The 13,859-nt window shown below is 39.5% G+C and overlaps 1 protein-coding gene across 2 annotated transcripts; it reads right to left on the bottom strand.

The window, feature by feature from the left end:
* Positions 1–2,431: 2,431 nt before the first annotated feature.
* Positions 2,432–13,617, bottom strand: SLC35A5 (solute carrier family 35 member A5). Of its 2 annotated transcripts, XM_082054659.1 has the most exons (7): positions 13,479–13,617; positions 12,551–12,703; positions 11,653–11,751; positions 9,937–10,070; positions 6,726–6,793; positions 4,682–5,477; positions 2,432–3,514 (listed from the first exon to the last, which is right to left on the bottom strand). In XM_082054659.1, the coding sequence occupies exons 2-7, from the start codon at positions 12,678–12,680 to the stop codon at positions 3,446–3,448; spliced, it is 1,296 nt and encodes a 431-aa protein (XP_081910785.1). In that variant the 5' UTR covers positions 12,681–12,703; positions 13,479–13,617; the 3' UTR covers positions 2,432–3,445. The 2 variants fall into 2 exon arrangements, with proteins under 2 accessions (XP_081910785.1, XP_081910786.1); XM_082054660.1 differs by lacking the exon at positions 13,479–13,617 and having other exon boundaries at positions 12,568–12,693.
* Between the last annotated feature and the right edge of the window lie 242 nt (positions 13,618–13,859).

A 13,859-nucleotide genomic window follows, 5' to 3' on the forward strand; every position in this document is an offset into this window, starting at 1 on the left:
AGTGGGAAGATTCCACATGATAAAAAAAACCTTTTTGTTATACTTATTTATGGGATTTGATTCAGCTCCAAGATGGCTGTTTTCATCCACAGACTGTCTTTCAAATACCAATGGCTCAGTTGCTAGACTGACAAAGTAGATGAAATGAACTAAATAAATATTGCTTTAATTGGCTTGTTCCAAACAAGAGAAACACGAACACATCTCTCTTCCTGAGAGGTTTTGTGAACTATTAATATTTCCTTAAACCAGGAGGAAGGAACATAACATCCTCAGTAGCAATTAAGTTCAAACATTTGCGAATCTGGGCTCTAAATCAGAACTCTCTGCCCAATGTATTCATTAAAAACTACGTGCCAAACTAACGCTGCTCTCCAAAAATCTCCTCATAAATTTCCCAATTGTCATTTGAGGACAAAAATAGTAAGCTTTCCAACACTGAGTAGGTCAACAAGCATACAGTGGAAATACTTAATCAAGTGGGATTCACATGATATATATGAAAAATGTAACTATAGAATAGCTCCCTCTTGCTAACCTGGGCTGCTCTCCAGCTGACAATTGTTTACAGCACTTCCTCTAACAAATGTCACATACAGACTCAATTCAACTATCTGTAGATAGTGCAGCTGCACAGAATCGCATGGTTATACTTTCAGGTTACTTTACATGCATTTTAATGCCAAGTTGATGCAAATCGTTACATTTTTAGAGAGCAATTAACATTCCTGTTGCTACAAAGGGGATATACACTTCTCCATTATTAAAATAAACCTGCCGCACCAATCCAACAGAATCTCTCTGAGAATTTGAACCTGAAGACCATGAAGATTTCCACGTTAGGCAGGACCAACTCTACAGTGCAAGTAAATGTTTGGATCAACAAGTATATACTTGATTGTGCAATCTAAGACTTTGGCAAATAAGTATGATACCATTGGTGAGATTTATAGAGGGAAAGATCATTAAGCAGGACAAAAGTCAAAAGCAGGAACTAAGTGCACTTTACAGAATCTTCAGATCAGTCATTTCCCTATCTCATTCCTCTTAAGGCAGATATTTTGGGCTGTAAGGTCAAACATATAGTTTTTAAGACATCCATCTTTGGTTTGATGCTCTGTCATTAGAGGTATGAGGCTGATTTCTATGTTCTGATTCAGTGCAAGGCAAAGCTCTATGGAAAAGTTAATGTAAAAAGCTACTGCTCATGTAAATGCAAAGCAATCTAAAGTTAACAGTACTTTCACTCTTCTTGGAAATAACTTGCTGAAGTTGGTAGCTATGACTGAAAAAGACAATGAACTCAGGCAGGTATATATTGCAAAGCTGTATGTAACAGAAAAAAATGAAAATGTCTTACTGCAACTAAGTCTCTAACAGTGTGAGCTTTTTTTTTTGGGGGGGGGGCCGGGAGGGGGATGTTGAAGTTTCATTTCCCAAAACAGGACATCATAAACCAATGAAAACCATATTTCTGGAATTTACATTGAAACATGCTTTCAGGTGTACAGATGCAAACAACTGGGATTCCTTATCTTTAAATAGCCTATGAGCACAATGAGATCAGCTGTAAAAAATGTTTCAAGCACAACAGTAATTCCATTTTGTACAGGTATTCTTAATATATGCTAGAAAAAGTTAATGCTCCTGGAAAAAAAAAAGGTAAGAAATTAGAATAATAATTTTAGATTCATAGTTTATAACTTGACAGTCATTGGCGACACGTAGAAACAGGATGCCCCTCTTGATGTATCAGTGACAAGACGTATGTTAATATAGCAATGAGCCCTCAATACAGTATGCCTAAGTTAGCTGTTACACACAGAGCCTGGGACCAGGATGGCAAAGGAGAACAAAGACAGGACTGTCTTCAGTCCACAGAGAAATGCATCGCTGATTACTATACACTGGGGTATGAAGCTCCGACACTGAACTCATTGCTTATCTTCTTAAGAATTCTTTTGACAGTATCTTTCAACTATGAAAGATACATTTTTGAAGGAAGGAAATTAGAAACCAACATCTTTTCTACTGTACTGAGAGAAGAGGCTTTAGAAACATACCAAGAATCTCTTCTCTGCATCCCTATTCCCATCTCTCATTCAAAATTCTCTGAATTATTTGGAACCTATTTTTCATCTCACTCAAAATACAATCCAGCAGATGCCTTAACAGTGACTCTGAGATCACTATGCTTGGCATGCTGCAGAATGATTTCTCTCTCTACAAAACGAATGCAAGACCTTATCAGTCTGACAGGGTGGAGCAACACCAAATGATATTACCACCTGCACCTCTTGCCCAGTGCTCCAGATGCTGAAGGGCACCACTGTAGCTGCATAACATTTGTTTCCAGATAGTGCCCTGAGTGTAAACTAAACCTCTACACATAGCCTTTCTAAACGCAAAAAAAGACCCTATCATGCATTCATACTGTTTAATACACTTTTGTTTTATTCAAGCTCTTTCAATGTTAGGCCATGTACATCACGTGTAAAATTCACAATCTGCTATAAAGGCATTCCAGATTTCCATTTCCCCAGACACTGGGAGACAGGCACACAACAATCTCACACTGAAAATGTGAGCAGAACTAGTGGCTGAAGTCAGTGAAATCTACACTGCTCTCAGTCACATCAGAGAAAATCAGAAAGAACGGACTCCACAGGAGCCAGTATAGTGTTACACTGATGTAAAAACACAAATGAAGACAGAATTAAGACCATTCAAACTCAAATCACACTCCAGAGATCTGCCTCTCTGAAGCATCAAGATATCCTTAGCCCAAATTATTTATTATACATTCTCAAGTGAAATTTTGATGAGGTTGGTTCAGAAGGGCTTTTATACTCTGCTAGGGATATGTCAATCTGAATTGCCAAAATACAATTAGAACAGTCAATATGCCTCATTATTTATGAGGTTAGTAGTAACACCTTAAGTCCTGAAAAGAAAGCTTAATTGAACATTTGTACATTGGAAGATGCAGAAAAAACATTAATCAACGCTCGTATCACTTCTGCAAGGTAGAGAACAGTTTTATCTCTGCTTTGCTAATCAAGGAATTCATACAGGAAGTTGCAGTGACTCAGTACAGTCAATCAAGGCAGTGAAAGACACATGGTTAGAGTCCAGGACTGCCTTCCACAATACAGAACATGCCACCCAAACCAATGAGTCCAGGGTCCAAGCCTTTTTTTGTTTTAATTACTTATAAATTTTGTTTCTTTCAGCAGATTTTGAACTCCTGATTTACATGGATAGGAAGAGGGACTACAACTCTCCATATGTATGGCTTGAATGTTTTCTTTATCCACCTCTGGCATTCAGCCCCAAAATAGTCGCAGTTGCTCTGCAAGTGGGGAAAAATGACCCTTCTCTATGTTAATAAAGAGCTGACATTCTCTCTGTATGAGTAATAGTACTTCTTTGAGCCAGCGTCATGCTAGAGGGAATCTTCATCTGTGTCAATGTCACTGCTTGGTTTGTTCAGTCTCTCAAATTCTTCTCCATCCTACAGTAACCAGAAGCAAAAGAGAACAACATGAGCAAAATTTATCTTGTTATTAATACAAAAAAGAAAAAAAGAAAAAGAAAAATATTAGAGTTTATTTTGAATGTATCACTTACATAAAATTTCTTACCAGTGTGTTACAATCTTGCTCTAGGATATATATGATCATAAAAATCATCCCCTGTATCTCTAACACTTTTTAGTGACTTACTCCCTGAAACAGCTTGTAGCCCATTCCTTCATTAGGAAGCCTGCGCATATAGTGCTATTTGTTTTACCACAGCTGCTCAATTTTAAGTACTAAAATAGAAAACGCCTAGTATACCAAAAATATATGAATTGGTGTTATTTACTGCTTGTTAAACAACAACCTAAAAAGGTACCATGTGGAATTTCTGGAAACCATCTCTCCCAAGTTAAATGTGTTTTTAGAATTAAATAGAGACAGCACTCTGCTGGTTGCAACTTGTATTACAGCACAGATCTGCACATGCAGACTAAAAGCTCTCTCAGACATTAACCCTTCCTCCATTGACTGACTGCTCAGCCTGATTGAATGACGTATCTAAGACCATGCCTGCCATGTTCTAGTTAACTAGACTGAAAAACACGAATGAGCCTGGAAGAAATGGTTTGTAAGGAAAAAAAAAACAACAAACACAACAACAAAAAAAACATGTTAAAACTGTATTTAAACATCACCTTTATGTCTCCAGGTGACTTTGACTGTTAAGGTAGAAAGAATCTTAACATCAAATATATTAACTTCTTCATGATGTGGGCTCAGGTACACAGATTAACCAGTTCTACTTAAGTACAATTATTTCCCAGGCATGGATTCCAATTTTTGGATGCTCACAGCCAGTAATATATTTTGGTTATAGAAGTTTCAAGAAGGGATTTGTACAAAGCTGGAGTTGCTCACAGGACTGTCTATACTCACAGCAGGAATGCAATGCTTACCTAGGCTTCATGAACTGAAAAAGTGGAATATGCGAAGGAACACTCAATGAATTTTAAAGATTTTAAGAAATATTGAGGAGTTTTGGTGTATGAGTTCAGGGATGAGTCCAGTCACATGCAAGATTAATCTTCCAAATGTTCCATAGCATAAATGGAGGTAAAAGAAAACCGAAACCAGAGGAGACAAGTACTGAAAATCCTTACCCCACTTGACCTCTCCCATGCAACTCCTTTGACAAGCTTGCCCCTTTCCCGCAGCGTAACATATTCCAGGCCTCTTGGTTTACTGGCATTATAGATAAATATGGAGAGAAGCACTACAGGAGCTTCCAAAAAGAACTCTAGAGAAGGCCTGAAGTCAAAGATGACGAAAGAGACTGTGGTGATGATGACAGTGGTGATCTGAGCAGTCATAACATGGAACATATTGTCTCGGAACTTCAAGATGAAGGCTACAGACAACCCCAAGAAAGCCGTGACAAATATAAGAGCCACTGAGAAGACGTTGTGCCCATAAAAGAAGCCACAATTCTCTATCTGCCTCCGGTCCTTAGCCCGCAGCCCCAGCATAAGCCCATTGAACAGCACCCCAAAGGCATAGAGTTTGCTGTTCTGCGTGAAGATGCTTTCAGCAAGCTGATCCCCATCTTTCAAGATCTTTTCATTGTATATGTTAGCCAGGGCAGAAATGAAACACTGCACTAGAATAAGTAGATGGCCAAGGCTGAGGCGGAGAGGTTTCAATGCTCCTGCCATGGTACTGGTGATATTCCACTGGAAGCTGGGAAGGAAACTCGGGGCTGCACAGTTGCCCTTTTCCAGGCATGCTTCTTCAGGTCCAGCATAGAGAAGGCAGTGGTTAGATGGACTAAAAAACATATTGTGATGGAATCCGTGTGCAGCCAAGCTTTGCTGATGGCCTCCAGTTCCTAGAGTCAGGGCAACGATGGACAGGAACAAAATCACCAGAGATGCCCACTGTACCCAAGAGAGTTTTTGCCTAGGAGTAGACAAAAAACGCCACGAACTTTAGAAATACAGTGGTACAAATTAAATGACATGAGAACAAGCTCAATAAAACACATAAAAGACATCATTCCACAGATAAGGAGACAGAGACTGGCTTTGCAGAATTGACAGTAAAATGCTAAAACATCGCATGCTATTCTATGGCAAGCCTGGCGATCACAGGAATACAAAATGCAGTATTCTGTAGAGATAATTTAAGGATCATGTTAGATCTAGATACTGACTGCCTGACAACTTAAAAACAGCTGTTGTCTTCAACACAGGTCTGATGGATAAAAAGAAATCACAGACATTCAAATAATTGCTCTCTTCCTTTGATAGACTTTCACTACATTTCACTTTTCCCACATGATTTTGTGGCCTTTTCTAGTATTTTACAATGGTATATCATACAAATATATAAATATATGAATGTAATTTGTAAGACTGTTAGAGATATTTATACTGTTTTATCACTCAAGCAAAGCTTGTTTATCTTGGGGAAAATCAGAAATTTGGAAGATTAAGTAAACTCTTAACATCACAAAAAAAACTAAACAACTGAGAAAAAGCATTTCAAGTTAGACTATCAGACACTCTTTTGATATAATAGCACGTGTAGAAAAGGCATCTTTCCTCCACATTGAACACAAGTGACTTTTTGAGTAAATATCCATTTCCCTCCCAGCCTTTTCTGAATCTAAATCACACCATAAAGAGCACAAATTAGGTGAAGTGGAACACATAGGACAAAGAAGCTGGCTTTTGTCACATGAATAATGAAGAAGGGACATGTAATCACTTTTTTAAATATACTATGCATTTGACTAGGAACACAGGTTGGCACAATATTACTGAAGACGAGTCTATCTTTCACTCTTACATATCTCATCCCCTCTTGTTAGATTACATTTACATTCATTTAAGAACTACAACACACTGCTAATCACGAAATATGAGATTTAGTGTACAAACGAAAGTACCCAAACCTTTATTCTGATAATCCAACAACTATATAACCAGTTGTTCTCTATTACAGTTGACCAAATGTGTAGAAATACGTAGGGACTCCTAATAAGCTATTATTTTGTACACCTTCAGGTGTAGAAAACTAAGCCATCTCTCCATGTTGGTATAGCCACAAGAAAACAGCATCACTGTTCACATCAGACAAAGAGAAAGCACGTAGATTAACTTCTTCATCGAGGCTAGGAAGATATAAAATTTCATTTATACTTACTTTAGCACTATCCTGAAGAGGAGAGCCGTTGTTATAATGACAAAATTTGAGAATAGCACAGCCATTGCCTAGAAAGAAAAGAAGGGGAACAAAGTTATACTCCAGATGTCGTGTGGACATTAAAAGCCCACTGACTTCAAGTGTTCACCTTTCTACAAGATGCTAGAGTGAAAAGCATCATCCTGGTACTGAACTTTCTGCCTTATCCAGGTGGTAGAATTACATACCCCTAAAACATCATGCAAGTCCTATTTCAAAACCTCAGGCAAACAACAGACCCTAAGTTTGACTGCACTGGGGAAAACTGTACTGAAATAAACATGTGAGGAAACCCATCCAGTGGAAAATTTACTTAACAAACAAACAAAAAAAAACAGTTTAGTTTTCTGTTAGATCAGTTCCCCAGCCAGGCTGACCAGTCAGCTGCAAAAACAGCTGTCAGCACAAAGGAGGAAGTTGCTCTAAAATGAAAATAAGAAAAGAATAGGGGAAGGCAAGGCTGCTTCTGGCTGCAGTGCCAGCTTGCAGCATTCATGAAATCTCAGACTTGGGCAAGGCACTTGCAGAAAGTAAGCTTCTTGTATGTCAAGTGCATGTGCTGTATCATTCACAGGTAAGGAGGTGCTCAACTCGAATTTTCAAGACTACAATTCTACTAAAAAATTCACCTGTTTCAAAGTACAACTCAAGACAATCCTAAATCTCCTGTCTTATTTGGGAATAACTGTATAATAATTATGACAACAGTGCAAAGACACACAGCCATGACCCCAAGCTGCAAACTCCTTGTGACAAGGTTTGTCTTTTTGGTCTCTGCATTAGACACTCTATACTAGGATGGTGGATCAAGAACAGGCTCTTCTAGGTACTGCAGTTACCATTAAAGATCAGAGTTTAACAGCACCAGTGGGGAAAAAAGGGGTTTTTTTTAAGGGATGGGGTGTTTCCCAAATTGTGTTTTATTCAGGACTGCCCTATGTAGTCAGTAAAGGTATAAAAATCTAGGCATCTGAAATCTTTCTTCCAATTCAGCCTTAGAGTGAGATCACTTTTTCAGACATTTTTACACAAAAGTGTACATAGATTCAGAAGTGCAAAACACAGACTTTATCTTGAGCTTTCTCCACTGCATTTCCACATTCCCAATTCTGTAATAGCAAAGCCTTTTTCATTTACCAAAGGAAAAGTATAAGCCCTTTTCCCATTATCTCAGTTCCACCCTATTCCAACATACTATCTTCTGAATAATAAATCTCATGAAACACATGACACAGGCTCAAGTAAGCCAAAGACTGACACATAAGACATCTGCCTAAGAAATATCAACTTAATTTTCCACTTTGAAAGATTTCAACTCAATAAATATTCATGCTAGGTGAATACTGTGAAAGAAGAAAAATACTGAATAAACAAGAGAATCTGGAACTAGCAGAAACCAGTCTGGAAAAAAAGAGGTTCAATATAAAATGTAGAAGTGTTCCATGTATACTCTAGTTCTGCTTGACAGTCAAAGCTCCCCACTTAACATCTCTGGTAACATAATATGATCAAAATCCGTAACAGGACAGTTACAAGGAATTAATTTTGAGTTGCTTTGTTCTCTGTGGCCTCAAGGGACCTCTGTTCTAAATGAGAAAGAATAAGAAAACAAATTTACCAAAGATCACCATGCCACTAACTTACATGTCACAAAAAGCCTCTAAAAAGTCTTATCCCTAGCAAATGTTAGCCACTAAAGAGTATCATAGTTACAGCTGAAGCTTCAGGAAAAAAAATCTCACCAAAGCAACTCTATAGTTAAGTAATTGCTCACTCAGGTATTATTTAGTCCCAAACCTAATTAGCTTTTAAAGTCACATGAAACCAAGTGCAGTCAGTTATGGCCACCTTCTTTCAAGCGTCTTGTCTCCACCTTTTCACTTTCATGGTCTTATACACTGTGAAGGCATTCCATCTCAAAGGTATTCAGTTCTCTCTTTTAATACTTCTTTACCATTATAATGTTATAATTTCAGATAACCCTCATAAAATATATCCAGTTAAAAAGTATAAGACACTAAGAGTTCTAAAAAAAAGAGTAATCATGGAGCACATGTTCTGAGGGGAAAGAGACAAAATGTCAGGGTGTGTGTAAAATATAAAAGCTGTGCATTTTACAAAAGATGACCTTAACTGAGCCAAATCACATTGCTTAAGAAAGCAATAGTGTTTACGTAACCTGGTAAACAGTAGGCTTTGATACTGCAAACATGATAGCTGAATTTCCTTCCTAAAGTTAAAAAAAAGAAAATATGAAAAAAACCCAACAAACACCAAAAAATCCCACACAACAAACCACAGTACCAAACACCTGTGTATGCTGAAGATATTTGACTCCTGATTTTAATTAGATTTTTCCAGTCAGGTCCTATTCTAGACTCTGGTCTGTCCCTGACAAATGTACACCTAAAAAGACAATATTTTAATAAGAAATTCTGAAAGAGAAGGAATATAAATATTTATATTTATTTTTTATGTCAAACTGCGGCAGCCATGGTATTTTATAGGAAGCACTATCTGTTTCCATCTAACTTCAAACATAGATTATAAAACAAAAAGTACCTTAGCACAAGAAAAAAAGAAAGCACAAAACCTGTACTATTTCCTAAGCGTATGCAGATTCATCCAAAACGCTGAATGTAGCGAGAAGCACCAATTAAATATTAAATTTTGTGCTTAAACATAAGAAAAAAATGCAAAAATGAAGAGTCAAACCGTTTTCCTCTTCCCCTCCTGAGTTGCTGCTACACTTAGTCCCTTTGTGAGATTACATTCACTCACTTTTCTTTGGAGTCAAAGTCATTGTGTACATACATAAGGTGGTAGAAGCTGCACAGAAAAGTGCACTCAAGTACCAGCAAGATGAGCAAATGCATTGGAAGACAAATACAGAGTTAAAGAAAGCAAAGGAAGGAAAGCACCAAAAACCTGCCTAGTACTTAAGCAATTCAGCCTATTTCTAAATCACTTCAGATAGAGAAAACACACAGAGACTTGCCTCTGCTGAGAGCTGTACAACACCAATGAGAAGGTCTGGCTGGTCAGGCAACAGATCATTTTTTTACCTGCAAATTTTGCCCTGCCAGTGTGTTACAACCATAGATAGTCTAATGGCAATGGTATCTACCACTAAGATTTCGGAAGATACTTTATTCAGTATATGTATACTTACTGGCTGGAGGTAGGACAGTACATAGAAGACGATCAAGTTATCCAAAAAGTAAAGAAAGGCAGGAATTGACCATTTCATGGAATTACAAAAATTCTTCCAGGAAAGGCATTCAAAGGGATGATCCAAACAACCCTCTGAAAAGAAATCAGTAAGACATATTTCTTATTATTAAAAACCTTGTAACTAAGTAAGTACCATACTCTGTTTTCCAGAACATAGTTGGACTGAAAAAATTAAGATACTGCAGCCCTCTGGCAACATAGAGAGCAGAACACACAGCTAGAGCAGCAATCCTGTGGCTATGGGCATTCACTTCCCTGCTTTACCAGAGAAAACATCAAGGAACCTTTTGCCCCATCAGAGTATTTGTCCACTGGGAGCAAAAATTAAATGATCAACCATTCTTTGAGGGCCAAAAAGCACCCCAAAGTCCCCACACAATAGCTACATCATTACTGGGTATGATTTTCTGATTATTATCAATCAAATCTATAACTGAAACAACAACCTGTTCATATAGCACCCAAAGGGCAGCCAGTAACGTCAGAAATATAAAATAAACCAGTACTCAGTATCTGTGGCACACAGCGCATGATCTGCTTAAAAAGAGAACGTAAAGAAAAAAGGAAGAAATAAAGGACAAGACACAATGAATAACATTTACTTTGATATTCTAGACTACTCTAGAGTTGGTGACAAGTACTTTGTTAGGACAGCTTTAAGAACACACAATGTTATTTAATCCGTTCTGAACCAGTGACACATAATTTCAGCAAAATTCAGACATCTGGAAGAAAAAGAGAAAAAATGGGGGTAGGGAAACACAAACAAAAATGTGTAGTCAATTCAAGCAGTAGCAAACACTGACTGAATATATTTACTATCTTAGGTATATCTATACCAAATGGTGGAGGTAAAAATTTCATCAGCTTGCCAAAGCCATGACTGCTACATGGAAAAGCAGGCAAAACTAGCACTCAATTTAACATGAGTCACCAGTGCCTGACACCCTCTTTCAATTTAAACTTCTGTTCTCTACCATTTTGAAATCCTATGAAATTAACCTCTCATCCTTTTTACAAGACAGAAAAGCCAAGGAAAAAAAGAAAAAGGAAACATAGCCTGCAACATAAAACCAGTAGCTAGTAAAGCCTGACACCGCTTTTCCTTAACCTCAAAATTTGTTTTCACAACAAAGCCACCTTGAATTATAAAACTGATATGTTGCTTCTAACTCAAATACCACTACACACACATAAAGCCCCTTCAGTGGAAGGCAGTGGTGCTTATAAATAGAAGTGGTCAGAGCAACAGAACTTAAAAGATTAATCCTTGAGTTGGTGCAATTTCTAAGCTTGTGTTCAATTCATGACCTCACAGAGAGGTGACTCCTATTATCCTAGCATGATACTGTGTCAAAATTCTGAAAATGTTAGACTGTGTTTTCATTTCACTTTGTAGTTCAGCCTACGTGTCCCTATTTCAGCTACCATACGCACAACTCAAGAACACCTGAATTCACAGCACAAATTAGAGCTATAAAAGTATGGTTTAGCTATAATTCTGCATGGAAGACACAATTCCAGTGAACTTTACTAGCAGGACCTACTCCACACTACTACATGTGCATCTATCATTTACCAAAAAAAAGCATCTGAAGTAAAGGAAATCTTGGAAAATCAACATATTTTAGTCATTTTAAATGTAGATACTTACCTTTTTTCTTAACCCATAATGCCAATACCACACACAGGACCAGTTTTACTACTTCAGAACATATATTCACTGTTGTAGGAAGGTAGTCATATTTGTTCTCTGTGGGATTCAGCAAATCAGAGAGTAGACAATCAGATTCTGCCTCCTGTTTTCATCATTAGAGCAAGAAACTATTTTAACCCCTTCAGTCACAATTTTAGCCACTTTTGATAAATGCAAAAGGCTATGTCGGCACTTTCATTATAAATATTCAAATTTCTATGATATACAACTTCCCAAACAATGTCCTTTCTGGGCTGAAACCTTCCCTCATTTGGTCCAAGTTTACAGCAGAACTTTTTGGAAGGACTCAAGAACATCACTGTTTTTAAAAAAAAATGTGAAAATGGGAATGTTTTCTGCAAACAGCAATATGCTGGTTTTTTTCCCTCACAAAAAATAGCTTCCAGGATGGCACAACCTTCTTCTAGGACTGTATCTTTCCCTTGTTAGCATACTTGGCTAATACTTGGCAAAAGGAGAAGCAGTAATAGCTGGTTATAGCACGCTCACTATGATACCACTTTTTTCTCCTAAGCCTTTTGTGAGACAAATGTTTTAGTCCAGACACGCACCATTGATACTGCTTACACAACAATTTAGCCTTTGAAAATTGGCAATAAAACAATTCACTGCCTTATCTTTTAAGGGTGAACCTCCACGTGGGTCATACACCTTGCAAATCAACTTGTCACTTCTTTTTTTCCCCCAAGTACAGAAATACATGTCACTATTTATATATCAGAATGTTTATGCTAAGAACTCTGCAGGTGGAGAACTAGGCTTTTGGGTATCCATTTTACCCCAAACATCAACTCTTTCTTATTTGAGGTATGTTATGTTTATTGCCCAACAGCACCATCATTGGCAGAATACTTCATCAGGAGGATTCGACTTGAGCCCAACGCAATAAACACGCCTCCAAGCAGAAACGTATAGGTGGTTGTCTTGGAGCAAAACATAAATCGACCACGGCACTTGGTCTTCATTCTGTTGTCTTGCTGTCAGTGCCCTTTGGATGACAAGATGAAAACATACTATGAATAGTACTTCCAGAAACTAGTTAAACAAGGTGAAATGTGTGTATTTTACTGCTTTGTATTTTTACTGCTTGTACAAGGATCCTTACATCACAACCCATGATCGCATTCTACAGTTTGGTTTTTTTTTTTTTAATTAAAAAGTATTAAGACAGAGAGAGGAACATTCTATGAAGACCAGCAAAGGGGTATATACAATGTATACATGGCGACTTGGGAAGTGGCACGAAGAAGCCAGTTTGTCAGAAAACCACATCTGTAGAATATCATTCAACTAAAAAAATTAACATGGTTATTTTTCTTTAATATTTGTTAAAGTTTTCTTGCTGCTAATTCCAGCAAGGACAAGTTTTACAGCTGTGAAGAGAGGGCAACAGAGCAGAGATGACCTGGGGCTTACGCAGCACCGGCTTGTGCCCGGGAGGCAGGGGAGGAACACGGATCACCGGCGGCCGAGCCTGAGATGTACCCGTGCTCTCCGTCTCCGGGGCTGCCGTTACTCAGCCGACCCGTTAACGGGCCCCCAGGCCTGAAAAGCCGGTTAGGAGAAGGCCAGCACCGGCCCTTGTGCCAGGGGAGGAAACGCGGAGGCCCCTTCGAGCCGGCTGCAGGCGGGAAGTCCGTTAACGGCCACCGCGGCTCGCGCCGCTCCACCCCAGCGTGGCTGGCCGGAGCGCGGCACCTCGAGCGGGCCCGGGGCAGCGGCGAGAGCGGCTTCGGAGGAGGCGACACGGGGCGAACACCCACCTCGCGGCGGCGACGAGAACGCGGCCGGTAAGCGCCGCCGAGCGCTCCGCTCCTCCGCGCTGCAGCAACACTCGTCTGGTTTTGCGGACGGCCGTCTGCCACGTCTCTGCCTCAGGTCGACGGGCGGCTACAGCCTGGAAGCGGGGCGGCGGCCGCGCAGGGTGGGCCGGCCTCCGAGGCGGCTGCAGCCGGTGTCCAGACGCCGCCGCCAAGCACCCCGGTGTCACGGGCTCCCGGGAGCCCGCGGCACCGCGCTCCCGCTCACCCCCGCTGCACGCCCCCAGCGCCCATCACCAGGCTCCCCAGCTCGCCGCCAGGCCTGCGGGAACACAGTCAGCCCTTCAGCGCCCCACGCAAAGCTCCCCCCGTTTCTCCGCAGCC

The sequence above is a fragment of the Streptopelia decaocto genome, assembly GCF_964273445.1.
Source record: "Streptopelia decaocto genome assembly, chromosome: 1".
Taxonomy (NCBI): domain Eukaryota; kingdom Metazoa; phylum Chordata; class Aves; order Columbiformes; family Columbidae; genus Streptopelia; species Streptopelia decaocto.